We start from the raw sequence: 16,776 nt of genomic DNA, 5'->3' as shown, positions 1-16,776 counted from the left end.
ATTAAGAACAAAATATTTCCCCATATTGCGACATATGATTCAATACAGCGAACGAACTATTTTCATTTTTCGTGTCGTTTTCGATGTCCACCTTATACAGGGCGGAAACGTAATTCGTCCGGGCAGTCATGTTTAAAAACAAGACTGCCCGGACGAATTAAGGGGTTACATATCCTGGGAAGGACCAAGGGCCGTGTGTGAACCATAGACAGTAAAACAGTCAACGGTGTGAACTTCAAAAATGGACAGTGGCGAGACACTAGAAATGGACCCTAGCGACAACATAAATAAGGATATCGTCGCTGAATTGAAAGACGAGAATACTAGCGTAGCTGTTACCGAAGACAGAGATGGCCCTTTCAAGAAACCCACATTCGCACCACCATCCGTGGTGGGCAAAAGAGGGAATGCTAAAAGTTGTTCAGACAAGGAGGCCTCCTCCGTTTCAGGCAATGAAGATGCTTTGGTGTCCAAAGATGTGAAGAGGAATCATGGTTCTCATGATGAGCAGGAGTCGCAATCACCAGAAGGTGTGATTGAGGAGAATGTGTCTCCTAAAACCGACGAAGCTAAAAATATGTCTACGCAGTCCAGAGACAGCACGCGTTTACCTACGAAAACGATACAAGATGTCAAACCCAAACCAAAGCACCTCCAGCTGGTAAATTCAAACCAAACCCTCCTCTTCCCTACACTGAGCCCCCGTGGGGACGTCCTGCAGAGATGCCCTATGCGTTAGAGATACTCAAAACAGGGACAATTGTCGACTCAATTCCACTTACTCAAAACAGTTATTTTGTTATTGGACGCTTACCCCTGTGTGATGTATCCTTGGAACACCCATCAATCTCGCGTTACCACGCAATTTTGCAACACAGAGGAGAAAGCGGTGACGCTGGAGAGATTGGTGAAGAAACTGGATTCTATGTTTATGATTTGTCTAGCACGCATGGCACCTTTGTCAACAAGAACAAAATACCCCCAAAAACCTACATCAGGCTGAAAGTAGGACATGTCCTTAAGTTTGGGGGTAGCACTCGACTCTTCATATTACAGGTCTGTAATACGGTGCATTCCTTCATTAGCCTTCCGAAGCCTCCAGTGTCCAATATAAACTTGTAGGACAGAATAATGCAAACTTGAGTTGTTGGTCCATAGAGATCCAGGACCTATATCAGTCGGCCTTATTGACATGCCATTTAGGCTACATATGACAGTGGCAGATGTCCATGTCTTATGTTGAATCAGGTCTGCACTAGCAATGTGTTGTGTTATGCGCAGACTGGGGCATTCAGTGATGGTGCTCTGAAGGCCTGAAAGCCAAGACAATGGATTGATTTTTAATTAATATTTTTGTTTCCTTGCCACTAACGAGTATGATCATGCTCATGTATGCTTACTACTCCTGATGTAGAATATGACCTTAAGGATAGGTGTAAAATGGGTGGAGTAAAAAAAATGCAGATGGGTCTTATGCAGAGGTGGCATACAGAATGGGTGTCCCACCTACCAATCATGGCCTAGCAGGTGCGTAGTTTTCAATGCCTGTGTAAGGCTCGAATGGATGGATAAATAGACAGATAAATGGGGATGAACTACACTGACATTTCCCTTCAAATTGCTGTCTCATCGTTTTGAGGTGTGAGAGGTCCCTGACATTTCATGCAGTTGTTTTTTTTTTTTTTTATTATAACCCTTACAGAAATTTCAGTTATCACAAATTTGAGGCAAGGTGATATTTTCACATGCAAATTAGGTTTCTGGCAAACAGTTGTGGTTAACTTTAAGCAATGTTGCAGCAAATTTACAGCAATGTCATATGCAAATTAGGTTTGTCACCATTTGTTCACTGGAAGTTTGGTGGCAAATCACTGGCGAACATATTTGCCACTAGTCACATTGTTGCCAGAACTTTGGCACTAGTCAAACTCATTGTTGCCAGAACTTTGCTGGAAGTTTTCCTATAGTGGCCAACATTGGCAAACTTCTGGCAATATTTTCTAGTGAACTCATTTGTTTCCCACAAATCACCCGCAAGTTTGCTGCAAATCTGCCGCAAAATTTAATTTTTTTAAGGGAAATAACTAATTTACAAATAGGCTATTGGCGCCACTGCCTGTCCTCACCGCATGGTGGTAGTGCAGTTTTCTGTGTATACAGTATGTGCAGTAAAAGCAAACATTTGTGCCAACACAGGGTCCAGAATCTGATGAAGAAACAGAGTCAGAACTTACCGTAACGCAATTAAGAGAAAGAGCCAGGAAGCAGCGAGAGCTGGAAGAGAGGATGATGGGAGATGGGTCTGACGAGGAGAAGGACGAAGAGAAAAGTGACCGCATCCCTGGGAAGAACTCCACAGACGACTCTGGCTGTTCTTGGGGAATGGGTAAGGTTTTTTTTTTTTTAAATACAAAATGTTTGTGCAAGTAATGCTATTTCGCCGTACTTCGGTAGTAGTAGCTGTAGTAGTAGTAGTTACTTGCATCAGATTCCAGGTATAGCAAATACATTACTGTGGTTGCCATCAAGACGTAAAGCAAGAAACCTGTTGAAAGAAATGTTAAGAGTCTCAGTCTCAATGCCTTTTATAATGACTCTGTCTACAGTGGAAGAGGCAGTAACTGGGATGTTTATTTGAACCCTCTCATATTCTCAATGCCTTTTATAACTCTGTCTACAGCGGAGGAGGCAGCACCAGAAGATGAGAATGAAGAGAACCCGTTTGCCACAGAATTCCAGGAGGACCAAGAGGCTGCCTACCTCAAGGATCCCAAGAAAGCACTTCAAGGCTTCTATGATCGCGAAGGTGGTAATCTCTTTTCTTGTAATGAAATTAGAGAAGTTTGTCCAAATATAACCTTCTGACATATTTTAAAAATACATTGTAGATGACTTAAAGGGCAACAATATTGTACAGTAAAATAAATATTTTTTTTATGGACCACATTCTGTCAGCTAATTAGTAGCCTACAACTGAACTGACCTCCCTAAAAGATTGTTAATAATGGCCATTGGCCAAATCTATTGCAATTGATCTCAAAATTTACACCGAGTTTAAAAAAAAGTATTATTTTAGAAATGAGACGGGAGACTTGATGGGGAAAAAGTAGTTATATTAGATGGCCTGGAATTGAGCCGGCAAAAAACCTGGCAGCTGGAAATGATTTAATTCAATTTATGAAGGACATTCTGAGAAATACTGACTGACTGATTTCTTGAACCTCTTTTTCATAATCCTAGGGGAGGAGTTGGAATTTGAATATGAGGAAAAAGGCCATGGTTCGTGGCTTTGCAGAGTAAGGTAAGATGATAAGAGGAGGATCGACACTTTCAGTGTCCTAAGGTGGTCAGAGGTGGATTACATTTTAAAGAATTTAGGTTGCTGTGATTCATTGCTGAAAGTGCATCAACATCATTCGATGTTCGATCTATGTACTGTACCTATGAGTTCCAGGAACATTAGTCGGACAAACAGTTTGAGATATTCAGACAGACTTTACATTTGACAGGTGTCCCTGCAAAGGGCACAAGTGCAGTGTCGAGTTTGACGTTGGTTGGAGTAAGTTAGTTAAGGATTAGTTAAAGATATCTGTGCAAAAATGCTGTTAGGATAGCGAGAGACATAATTACATGGACTTTATTTGAAAAACATATATCATGGGCCCGATGATTGCAGTTTACAGGCAAATTCACACTCATTCTTCTCAGTTGAATTGCTCATTACACAAATACCACATGTATATCACTGACTTCAGCATTCTAATGGTCCTACTCACTAGTTTCCAAGAAACATCAAATTTATTATTATATATTTCCTATATTTCATTCTACATACAGCTCTGTGTCCATCTCCACACCCATTCTTTTCGTTGAATAGCTCATAAACTCTTCAATCACCACATGATAAACCGCATATCAAAATATACAGCAGAACTTACAGCATACAATGGTATGTTTATCTGTACAATAAGGTGTTCTCAACTAATCTGGTTTTGAAATCACAGCACATTTCTGCATTATTCCCAACATTGGGCTGACATAATGCATTTCACCCCAAAATAAGGAAGCACATGTAGGTGGTGCTCAAATGGTCATGTGAAATGCACCTTTCCCAAACCCTTAAGAGCAGCATGATCTCACCAAACATAATGCCGCAATACATGAGATACCGCAATACATGAGACTGCAAGGTGCCAACTGCACTGTTGCTAGTAGTTAGAGAGAAAAACATTTGTTTTGTTATTAATGGAGTGGAATTTTCAATTTAATCACTTTGAACAATTTGCTACTTATCAGATGTAAATTAGACCACCAGTCCTCTACTGGCATTACTCCTAATTTTTCTGTGTGCTACAATCATTCTCAGGCTGCCTGTAGATGATGCTCATGGCAAGCAACTGGTTGCTGAGGTAACACATACAGGAAAGAAGAAGGAGGCATCTATTCAGTGTTCCTTGGAGGCCTGCCGTATTCTAGAAGCCCGAGGTCTGCTCAGACAGGAAGCAGGTGAGTCTCTACAGCTAGGCTGGCCAGTTACAAGGGGTTCCGACTACAGAATAGCTTTGTCCACTGTCCTATTCTGTTTCCAATCTCTGACAGTACAATTAGCCTTTCGTTGTAGCCAGCTGTGCCCAAAAATGAAACAATTGGAATTGGTGAAAAATATTGTACAGGTCTTAGCATTGGGACCTAAACATCATGTTGAGAAACTCCAAGCAAAATCTGAGACCGTGTGGCAACTATTTTCCTGGATTCTGTCTGATTTGACACGGAATGACCTAATAATATATTGAGCTTGGCTTTAGTGAGCCATTTTACTTGTCTTCATAATGCACAGAGGATTTGTTATGGCTTTGTGTCCCCTCACTCAGTTTCCCGGAAGAGAAGAAAGAAAAACTGGGAGGACGAGGACTTTTATGATAGTGATGATGACAACTTCCTGGATCGGACTGGCACTGTGGAAAAAAAGAGGAAAGAACGCATGAAGAGGGCTGGAAAGGTTGAGGACCAGCCAGCCTCATATGAATCGCTGGTAAGTTTCACTCTATTCATAGGGAATAATAATAACACATGCATAATAATAAAAATACATTTAATAATACAGTTAATAAAAAATGTTTTATAGAAAGAATAAAACACTAAAAGAAAACAACATCTGATCTGATGTTATCCCTCAAGCTTCACAGACTGAAATGTGTTGTGTGGACTATTTTTAGGCTTAACATAAAGATATGAACTCATGTCTGCTTCTGCTTTAGACCTTGAAGTTGAATGACGTGGAGAAAGAGATCGCAGAGACAGAGAACAAACTCCGCTCTTCAGAGAAAAGTGAGCTGGGCAATGTTGTTTGTTGGTTGGTTTGTCTGTTTGTTGGTTTGTTTTTGTCTTAGTGGTTGATCATAAAACATTATTTAATAATATACAAAAGCAGTATGGTTTTAACTGATGCTTTTTTCATCAACAACTATGTCACCTTATCACATTTGTGCCCTCCAGTTAATAACAGCTTGGGGCGGTGGTAGCGTAGTGGTTAAGGAGCTTGGCTAGCCTAAAAAGTTGTGGGTTCAATTCCCAGCTTCCACCATTGGGCTCTTGAGCAAGGCACTTAACCCCCAGATGCTCCGGGGACAATGGCCCTTGTAATATAATTGACATAAGTCTCTACAGTATAACTTAACAGCGTCTGCTAAATGTAAATCTAGTAAATCTGTGCTCTGTAAATGTGGATGCAGGTGGTTAAAAACAGCTTGGCTGTCTGTGTGCTCTGCAAATGTGGATGCAGGTGGTCAGCGGGCTTCCTCTGATGACCCGCTGGATGCCTTCATGAACGTGGTGTCCAGTGAGATCAAGCTGGACAGTGTGGAGAGGAAGAAGCTCCATGTCCATATTGCTGAGCTTCGCAAGGAGGCGCAGCGCTTGCACAGACTGATCGATCTTACCCGGCCCACTCAACTTCCCTCTCTGCAGGCAAGGTGAGCGCCATTGGCTGCTGTACTACCACACACATACATACAGTATGAACACACAAATAAGCTCTAAACTGGCCCTTCGTCTCTTGCTGTCATAATCAACTAAGATAAGTTAAGATAACATAAGACCATAGAGAATCACCTTAATCGACCAATTTTGAGTATGATTTCAGTGAGAAATAGGAAGGGGAAATAGTAACATGACATTCAGTAGGTAGTGCATTCATGGGTGATATATGACTTCTGGTCTAGTGGATCTAACCCAGACAAGCCGAAAAAACCAGCATTGCCGATGTTTGGTGCCATGAAGGGAGGCAGCAAGTTCAAACTGAAGACTGGAACCATAGGGGTGAGCGCTCTCTTAGCTGTGTGTGTGTGTGTGTGTGTGTGTGTGTGTGTGTCTGTGTCTGTGTCTGTGCACTGTCTTAGCTGTGCATGAGTCTTGGTCAGTATTAGTCTAGGTATTAGTATTGGCCTTTGGTGTCTATTTTGCTCTCTGTCTCATTAGACATTGCCCCCGAAGCGAGCATGTCTACCTCCTGAACTCTTCAACATGAAAGAGATGCCTAAAGGGGGTGAGGAAGAGGAGGAGGAGGAAGAAGAAAAAGAAGAAGAAGAAGAAAAGGAAGAGCACGCTGAGGAGGAACCACAGGCCAATGGTAATCTAATCCATCTTAAACACAGGCCAATGGTAATCTAATCCATTTTAAACACAGGCCAATGGTAATCTAATCCATCTTAAACACAGGCCAATGGTAATCTAATCCATTTTAAACACAGGCCAATGGTAATCTAATCCATTTTAAACACAGGTCAATGGTAATCTAATCCATTTTAAACACAGGCCAATGGTAATCTAATCCATTTTAAACACAGGCCAATGGTAATCTAATCCATTTTAAACACAGGCCAATGGTAATCTAATCCATTTTAAACACAGGTCAATGGTTATCTAATTATTCTTAAACACAGGCAAATGGTAATCTAATCCATTTTAAACACAGGCCAATGGTAATCTAATCCATTTTAAACACAGGCCAATGGTAATCTAAGACATTTTAAACACAGGCCAACAGGCCAATAGTAATCACGGTAATCTAATTAATCTTAAACACAGACCAATGGTAATATAATCCATTTTAAACACAGGCCAATGGTAATCTAATCCATTTTAAACACAGGCCAATGGTAATATAATCCATTTTAAACACAGGCCAATGGTAATCTAATCCATTTTAAACACAGGCCAATGGTAATCTAATCCATTTTAAACACAGGCCAATGGTAATCTAATTCATTTTAAACACAGGCCAATGGTAATCAGGCCAAAACAGGCCAATGGTAATCATTTTAAACACAGGCCAACAGGCCAATAGTAATCATGGTAATTCATTCATTTAAACACAGACCAATGGTAATCACAGGCCAATCCATTTTAAACACAGGCCAATGGTAATCTAATCCATTTTAAACACAGGCCAATGGTAATCTAATCCAGTGGTAATCTAATCCATTTTAAACACAGGCCAATGGTAATCTAAGTAAGCCATTTTAAACACAGGCCAACAGGCCAATAGTAATCATGGTAATCTAATTCATCTTAAACACAGACCAATGGTAATCTAATCCATTTTAAACACAGGCCAGTGGTAATCTAATCTCCATTTTAAACACAGGCCAATGGTAATATAATCCATTTTAAACACAGGCCAATGGTAATCCATTTTAAACACAGGCCAATGGTAATATAATCCATTTGATCCATCTCTAATTCATCTTAAATGCAGTTCTTGCTATAATTGTGCTTGTTCTGATCTCCCCTGAGCTAACTGTTTGACTGTTCTTGCAGTGTCTACATTAAAGGGACATCCTGAAGCCAAGGACATGCCTATGTCTGACAGAGTTGAGAAGGAACAGCATCATCACCCAGAAGACGCAATTAGGCCTCATTCAGGTATGGAATTGTCAAACTGCCAATAAAATGGCAATGTCCGGGCCATTAGGCAAATAGAAACATATAGCTATGATCAATCAATCTGCTTTAAATGTGAAATTTGTCACAATGAATCTTATCTAAAGAATTAAATGAGATATCTGGCTGAAATCTTTGCACAGTTGTTATAAAACATGGTAGACACTTTTGACTATAATTTCACATTTTACATTTTTGTGTGAATTTCATATTGAATTACTCTAAGGTGAGTTATGGTAAAGGGGGTAAATACGTATGCATTGATTTTTTTTCTATTTTCTATTTTCAGTTCATTTACTTCGTTTTGTAGTGATCTCTTTTCACTTAATCAAGTTTGATGTAATACACTTTGATTTCTAAGTGTTGTACAACAATTTACAAGGAGGCTGAATGCTTGTTTTAGGCACTATGTATATCGTAAAACTATTCCAGTGGCTATTCTACATGTTGCATCCAAGTATACCATACCTTAACATTGATTTTAACCTCCACTAGAGGGCATGCATGGACATATAGGTTTTTTCACCTAAACTTTTTCATGTTTAGGTACTGAAAAGGAACACTTGGAATCACCAAGACAACAAATTAAAGAGAAGAGTACAGATAAGAGGCCTAGGAAGCCTATGGGCCCTGCCAGGGTAAGCACCTTGTATTCATTTGAACTGTTCTGTAGGTTAGACATGTTGACTATTGTGCCGTACAGAACGTTACATGTTCGGTGCCGGAGGACCACTTCACACAGCCCCCCTATTGCTTGGTTATATTTCATAGAACACATGACTTAAACGTTTTAATAAATGCTTTGGTAGAGTCAGTGAAAGTTTTATAACTTCTGATCAAGCCAAAATATGAAACAGAGCCCTTACCAGCTCCATCGATTCAGAGGTTTGTTTTTATCTGTTAAAGGTATTTGCTACCTCTTGGGTTACTTGATGGTGAATACTATCTTGTTTTCTTCTTTGCTACCTTGTGGGTTATATGATAGTGAACACTATCTCTTTTTGTCGCTGGACCGCTTACCCGATACCACCACCACTAACCTCACCTTTTACTAGAGGCACGAATAAGCCCCAGAAGTGGCGATGGAAACACAGATGGCCTTGACACAAACTAGCCCGCTCAGAATTGGCCTGAGAATAGAACACTACAGTGTTCAATCAAAGACTATAGAAGTATTAAGAGGGGAAATTATGTTCCCTTTTTGCCAACAGCCACTAGATGGCACTGTGTTAGCGCTGCCGCCATGTTGGACTTAGTATTGTAAGGATGTCGACCGGGAAGACCGCTCAAAACAGACAAGATGCCTGTACTTCTGTACTCTTTTGGTTCAAATTTCTGGTAGAATGTTACTTACCCATTGTTTAATTTAGTGACTGTTTGGCATGAGTGTGATGCTGTGTGATTTTGATTACTGTTTTGTTAACTTTTGACATTATATATATTTTTTTTTTTGCTGATTGCCTTTGGTTTGGTATGGTATGATGACAAGTTCACATGTTTACCCACAAATGTATGCTCTCTTGCGTCCCTCCCAGCCCCCCAGTGCCCTTTCAGGAAGCTACCCTGAGGACGATCCCGACTACTCTGTCTGGGTACCACCAATAGGTAAAGAAAATAGCATTTAACACTCAGTGAATGTATTGTGATGGCACTATGGATACATTTAGAAGCTTTGGGTTGTGACAAGGAAAGTCCCTGTGGTAAGGATATTAGATTGATTCACAATAGTCTTCACCATGGCCTTGTCCTAGACTGAAAGCTTCATTGAAATGTTCTTTTACTGCAAGCCTAGGCTTAATCCATGTGCAGGAAACTAGCCCTATCTGTACCAGCTTAAGGACCTGATGAGACCTAACCTTCAAAGGATCTGTCAGTTGACATTCTCCCCAATAATCCTCTCAGCATTTAAAGGGTCTGTAGTTAACATTCCCCCCCATGTTTTCTGTGTTTTCAGATCAGTCAGGGGACGGCAGGACTCATCTCAATGATAAATACGGCTACTGAGGATGTTACAAGATTTTCAAATGCTTACCAAACTATCCTCTATCAAACCAGCCAGGCACTAGTTCACCCTCCACCTGTATGTAGTCTTTAACCCCCTCTTTACACTAAGAGAAAAGTCTGCCTTTCTGGAGACACTTCACTCACAAACATCTCAACGCCGCTGTAGAACTGTGCTCAGTACTGTGTCAAAGCACTTAATTAATTTTGTTTTCAAGATGGTAAAGGACAGTTTTGTTGTTTGACCAAATTTGGAAGAGGCCACTGACTGTCACACATTTATTTTTTTAGGCCTTGTACTGTATATTTTCCGACTTCTCGACCTGTGTCTGTACTTATGAAACCAAGAATGTTTTTTTGGCCTGTTTTTGGAACGCTCTCACAGGGTCCCATTGTAAATCTCTTCAACTCCCTCAACCAACATACAATTTTAAGAAGTAATGTAATCTCTTTTGATAAATAAATCAATTAAAGTCAAACATTGATTGTCCTTTTTGTCCTTCGTATGCCTGATTCTTCCTTTCTTTCCACCTATTTTTTTTCCCAAAAGTAATCTTTTCAGCCAATGCATTTATATTGTGGCAGGTTTCTTAACTTATCTCTAAATCGACCACATTAGCATAGCTGTCTTACTTGTCTAAGGGAGACTTAGATTCTTTAAAAGTTGCCTCTCTCAGGTTCTCAGCTGCGCTCAATGAATCCAAAACAAGAGCGTATAGGCTTAATTGGTTGCGCAAAGACCAAGCCAGGATGAGCAGACATGGATTCATCAAGCCAGGTGAAGCCTATCAGAGAATGTCTAATAAGGGGAGAACTGCCACTCTCGGAAAACTTCCGTTTTCTGAACTGGTTGCAGTTCCTTCTGTGGTTCCACATGAGGGCGCTCGTCCACGAGTGCAGAATGCATGGAGGTCTATGGAGCTGTACCCCTCAAAATCCACTCTCGGGATATTTTTTTTTTTCAAGTAATTTGAGTATTGTATTCGAAAGGGGAGGCAAAGAAAATACACTTGGTTAAGTATTATATTTTTTAAAGTCACTTAATTGTTCTTAAAGTTATTTTACAACATCAAAGGCCAATTTTCTACAAGCCTATTGCGCCACACAAGCACATCAAAGGTCATTTTCCATTGTCACACCAGTTTTATCCATGTTGTAGATCTTGTGTGGAGGGAAGTCATACCTGAAATGAGATTAAAGTTTTGTTGATCAGAGAAGTTTACAGCAGATTTAGGTGGTTGGATGTGGTTGTGTAGATGTCATCTCTGCCACTGCTACCTGATAATGTTCCCCCTCTCCTTCCCAGGCTTCCTGGTCAGTGTGTGTGTGTGTGTGTGTGAAGTTCACAGCATTTCATGGGACTTAGACCGTGAAACATTACTCCTAGTGCCTTTATATGTTCTGCCAGCTCCTTCTCCGTACAGTATGCCCTGCCTGTCTTCCTCTTATAACTCTGTGGCATGATGGTATATTTCTATTTTTGGTCTAAAATTAAGAATGTCACATAGTTTTAGTGATAAAATGTAAGAATAAAATGCACAATTACAATAAAATAATATGTTTAAAACATTATTTATAAGTGGGGCCACTGGCACAACTTAACCCAGGCCCTTTGGCACAAATCACCCCAACCCCACCATTTTGGAAAAAATGCATCATCCATCAGATTTGAGCTAACATCATGCTAGCTGTATAGACTCATAATGTAGCTTACCAAAGCACTAAAACATGTGTGAAATGTTTCAAACTTGTCTATAACTGTTTTGACACAATCGAAAAAACATGATCATAGAAATTTTACTTTGAAAGGCAAAAAACAGTTCTTTTAACTTAAATGTGCTTACCTCTCATGCAATGAGGCTCTCTTCTCTGCAGGATGATTGAAATGGCTGAGTCTTCAAAAATGTGTGGTCACATAACCAATTTCGTCTATGGTTTCCTAGAAATAGGGGGTGGCACAACTTCCCCACTGGCACCAATCACCCCACTCTCCCCTACAGTAGGCTAACTAGCATTCTAATGGCGTTAGCCTAGTTAGCCTAAGTAATATCTCCCAAAAACAAATTATTGTACAGCGTAAATGTGTGTTGTGTACAGGTAATATAAGTGCTTAACAGTCCATTTTATGTCATTAATGAAATGCAAGTGTTTTTATACTGAATGAAAAGCAGGAACGATGGGTGGAGATGGAGGGGGGGGGGTAGTCTTTTCAAAATGCAGACGTTAGAATCACCATTGCTAGCTGGTACTTAGCAGCTAATGTGAGTTTGTGAGACATCCCCATGAAGCTGGTAGATATATAAGTATAGTATATATATACTTTTTTGATCCCGTGAGGGAAATTTGGTCTCTGCATTTAACCCAATCGGTGAATTAGTGAAACACAAACAACACACAGTGAGGTGAAGCACACACTAATCCCGGCGCAGTGATCTGCCTGCTACAACGGCGGCGCTCGGGGAGCAATGAGGGTTTAGGTGCCTTGCTCAAGGGCACTTCAGCCGCGGCCCACTGGGCTCGGACCGGCAACCCTCCGGTTACAAGTCCAGAGTGCTAACCAGTAGGCCATGGCTGCCCAAAAGGTGGAGAGGCTTTCCTTGACAGGAATAATAATCTGTTAAAAGGTAAGAATCGTGTTTGCGTGGTTGTTCAAGTCAAGTTTTGTTATGGGGGTGTTGTGGTGCACTCCTTATCACAAAGCTGGCAAAAAACTTAGATAATACAGGGATTGCTAAGCGCTACTTGGCAGCTAACGTTAAACGTTGGCTCGGGGCGTTGTTCGATTGCATTTCACGTTAGCCTTGCATGAGTTCATATAAAAATGCGACTAGCAGCAAGTACCTAACAAGTAAGCTAGCAATACCGACAAGTTAGGTTGTGAGAGACTGTTTCTGTGTCAGAAATATAAGGTTTCAATGTTGTTTCTGTAACTTAAACCAGGTTTTAATTGTAAGTAGGCGTCTAAAAAAAAAAGATGCGCATGCGCTTTTGAGGGAGAGAGCATTTTCAGTGGAAGTAACCAAGTTTAGTAGCCTAGAAATCTAGACGCACCCTAGCGGCGGCAAATTAATTTGCTCAGCCTGTACGTCTAGTATCGAACCATAAGGATTTCTATTGGCTTAGCACCGTGGATGTTCTCCAATCACAGCGCTCTATTTTGTTAGAGAGTCTTAAAGGCGGGCTTAACAGGATAACGACAGTCCTGCGACTGTGAACAACAAGGAAGGTGGCTATGGCGAACGAAGAGCGGTTGTTTGAATCGGCGTTGGCGTCAACTTTGGAGGAGTTGGACTTGTGCTTTTCTTTGAAAGTTGAGCAATACAATGCACTTAAGTCATTACTTTCGAAGAAGGATGTATTTGCCGTTTTGCCGACCGGATACGGATATGGTCGTAGCGCTGGCCTATTGCATGCCTAGGCAGTTTGAAAGACAATTCTCTGCCCGCCCCTTGGATTAAGCGAGGTGAATGGTTCGATGCCAGACTATACATCTCAATGATATAGGATGGCCCCGCCAGGCTACAAGTTTAGCTATCCTTGTGCAAACCCGCTCACGCGAGGAGCTGGTCAGATTCAAATCTGTTGCCTGCAAGGATGGCACACGATTTATAAGAAAATGGTCAGAGCCTGAATAATATTCAAGTATATAGTCAATGACTGTCGCCTGGGCATCATGCACTAATTTAAACACTAAACATTTTGCGAACGTTGTTTGCTTAATAGTTTGTAAACTTCATAGTTTGTTGCTCATATCATGGCTGATATGTTGTATTTTCTAATATTTCCCACTTTTTACACTAGGTGCAGTTTTAGAACATTACCATGTTGCTGAAAGTGAAATACCTCAATGTTAAGAACTACGTCAAATTGCATTCAGGCTTCACCTATTTGGAATTCATCAGTGAAGGTAAGATACGGTTTAGAGGCCTAACCAAATATGTGCCCGCATCAACAAATCAAAGCATGATATTATGTGGCTCAACTATGTAAAGACTTTTTTTTAAGCTGTAATTAACATACTTTATTAGAATGGTGTGTTGCGTATTCTTATTACTGTGACAGTTCATGTTGGAATCATCAATCTGGGTTAGCACAGAGCAATGTATTTACAGATCTGTTTAGTTATAAGGTTACTATTTTCAGACAAGTTAATAACCCAAGATGCAGTGTCAAAATACTACTGTTAACAAGTTCTTTACTATTTCAGCATCAAAGAGAAAAACAGGATGATCAGTTATTCAATGTGCTGTTCAAGATTTGTTTCCGGTCACTTTCAATGGTTACATTCGCTCTCTCTACAGTCAAAAATAAGTTTGGTCTTCCTGATGCTGCTGAACTTGACATTTTTTTTGGATTGGATTTGTCGATGAAACTGACACAGCTGTTAAGAAGACATTCTTCTTGAATTATTGAGGCTCATCCAGATCTATGCCTGACAGTACGTGAAAGGATTTCAGATGAAGGTAGGTGTTCTCATAAAATCTTACGTTGTCAATGAAGCCTACAGTCAATACATAGCCAAGTTTTTGCTCCCTGATGCAGCTGATGGTGACCTTTCTTTATGGAATGGACATGACTGTGGACAGGGTTGGGTCATTTTTATGTGAAATTTTGTTGTGACACTCAATACATATTACTTGCCAATTGTTATTATTAATGTTACCAACTGGATTAATAAATATGTCATCTGAGTATGTTTAAGTTACCTAAAAATGTATACTAAAATGGATACAGCCACAAACATAAAGTTAATCAAATACTCTCTTGTAAAGATTTTTCTCCTCTAGCTCATTCAACACCATCTTCCTCGGATACACACTCTTCCCTCACAGACACCATATCACTTTCTTCAAGTGACAGTGACTTAAGGGATCAGGGTATTCCCACAGGCCGCAGTAGATCCAGCAAACAAGACATGGGTAGTTCTGCTCGAAAAGTTTCTGTGTCAGAGACTGCAAGAGGTAATTGAGACGAAAGAAATGTAATTTGGAGTTGACATAATTTATAAATTCCAAACTCACCCTTAATCAAAGTAGATGTTTTTTGATTTACCCTTAGGGTTTTGTATGTTGTATCTCTATGGGTTTTTGACATTTCTCTGAACTTTCACCTTAAGTTTATACAAACATGATGTGGTATGTGTTTCTTCCAATGATTTTATATCATAGACAGAATTGAACACTGAAAACCTTTTTTCTTTTATGTGAGCAGATGGTCGAAAATGCCTTGCTTAGGAAGCCTGGAGGAGAGGATATTCTTGAAGAGTACAAGTCAGAAAATTCACTGAGCCACCGCACCCGGAGACAGCTTGTCAACATATTGGCAAGTGATATGACCGAGAGACATGGGTAAGAGTTAATAAGATTAATATTATAAAGGACTGTAAAGAATATATGATATATATATTGTAACTTCTGTCTGTATTTAATCAAACTCACTCAAGACTGACTTTTGTCTTTTCTCTATAGCAGGATTCCTACCCGTCAGCAGAGGGAGAAGTATGCCCTGGGAATTATTACTCTTTCCTTCAAAGGGCTATGTAAGTTTTGCAGTGATAGTAAGAAAACATTGCACAGATTACAGTTTTAGTTTTCATCATGGAATAACTACTGTAGCTAATAAAAGTGAAACGATTGAAAAATTCTGCTATTTGGTGTTATTTTGGTTTTGATAGTGACTACAAATGTAGTGTCATAGATAGAACCACAATTGAAACTGGTGTAGGTTATAAAGTTCAACTGGTCAAAGATGCAAAATCACAATCAATGGCCCTGATTCAAAAGGACTCCGATTCATATTGCATCTTAATATGAAAATAGAACGCCTATAACATAAGTGATTGTTCTTCTTGTTTTTTTTTGCTGCATCTGCACTTGCTGTAAGATCCTTTTGTGATGTTCATTAGTTCGTTTAAATTTAACTTACTAAACTAAATTAAAATTCAACATTTCTATGATGGGGAGAAATGCAGTGGATATTTAGCGTGGCGCCTCAAGACCATATCCAGGAGTACCGTTAAACAGCCAGCCAAGGAAACCTCAGTGCCTCAAGAACAAGGGCCAAAGCGCTGAAGATCAGCAAACACACTGCCTCAGCAGCTTGATGGAGATGCCTGCAGAGAGGCTATTTCATTTCTTTTTCAACTCCTGATGAAGCAAGTGTACTTCAGAAGATGATGGATGACATTCCAACATCGCCAGGACCTAGTGTATGACCCACAAAGAACCGCAGATGTCTTCAAAACATTTACACGCTTTTTGGATGTCAAAGGCCTAGTGAGTTGTACATTTCTTTTATTTTCAACTCCAGTGTGTAGCTCAGTTGGATGTAAAGGATGCACTATTTGTCACACAGGCCTCATGACTGTATTCTATTTTCAAATATCTTTGTTCTGGCTATGGTTTAAGAAGTTATGGATGATGTGCTTTCCATCTTTAAAATAGACACAAGATGTATGTGGGTTTACCCCGTATTTATATGGTAAAATCACTTAGGCCTAGCCCTAATGCAACATTAACAATACTGAGCCCTGGCTTAATATGCTTATGTATGATCAACAGGTAAATCAAGACTTCCTGCTGCTCTTTGGTGTTGAAACAAGCTCCAAGTTGCTTCAGAAGTGGGACACCTCATTCAAGCCCAAGGTCATCAAAGAGGTCAAACACCTGACTCAGTCAACTGATGTGTGTTGCCTGCTGAAAGCTGCTGAGAAACTTACAGTGAATGATGAAAATGGTAGCTTTATCGCATGCTTGGTTGATATTACTAATACTTTCTTTTATGTCTTTAATCACAGCCTTGTCTCCCCCCTCCCCGATAGGCTGGGACAGTGAC

The 16,776-nt window shown here is 40.1% G+C and overlaps 1 protein-coding gene and 1 long non-coding RNA gene across 2 annotated transcripts; both read left to right on the top strand.

Moving 5' to 3' along the window:
• Nucleotides 1-156: 156 nt before the first annotated feature.
• LOC125284644 (solute carrier family 4 member 1 adaptor protein) lies at nt 157-10,432 on the top strand. The gene is given in 15 exon segments (XM_048228683.1): nt 157-647; nt 650-1,056; nt 2,197-2,386; nt 2,681-2,806; nt 3,241-3,301; nt 4,367-4,506; nt 4,872-5,032; nt 5,259-5,328; nt 5,783-5,972; nt 6,222-6,318; nt 6,478-6,628; nt 7,819-7,923; nt 8,488-8,579; nt 9,477-9,546; nt 9,896-10,432. Coding segments are annotated over 15 exon segments (2,316 nt in total). The 5' UTR covers nt 157-241; the 3' UTR covers nt 9,946-10,432.
• A 4,373-nt stretch (nt 10,433-14,805) lies between these two features.
• Nucleotides 14,806-16,768, top strand: LOC125284469. Its single transcript, XR_007191867.1, has 5 exons — nt 14,806-14,903; nt 15,154-15,290; nt 15,411-16,217; nt 16,503-16,586; nt 16,739-16,768. It is a non-coding gene; the product is annotated as an uncharacterized LOC125284469 (long non-coding RNA).
• The last annotated feature ends 8 nt before the right edge of the window (nt 16,769-16,776 follow it).

The sequence above is a fragment of the Alosa alosa genome, chromosome 19 (genome assembly GCF_017589495.1).
Source record: "Alosa alosa isolate M-15738 ecotype Scorff River chromosome 19, AALO_Geno_1.1, whole genome shotgun sequence".
In the NCBI taxonomy this organism is placed as follows: domain Eukaryota; kingdom Metazoa; phylum Chordata; class Actinopteri; order Clupeiformes; family Clupeidae; genus Alosa; species Alosa alosa.
The sequence above is the reverse complement of the archived record's forward strand: the minus strand, read 5'-3'. Positions and strand labels throughout refer to the sequence as shown.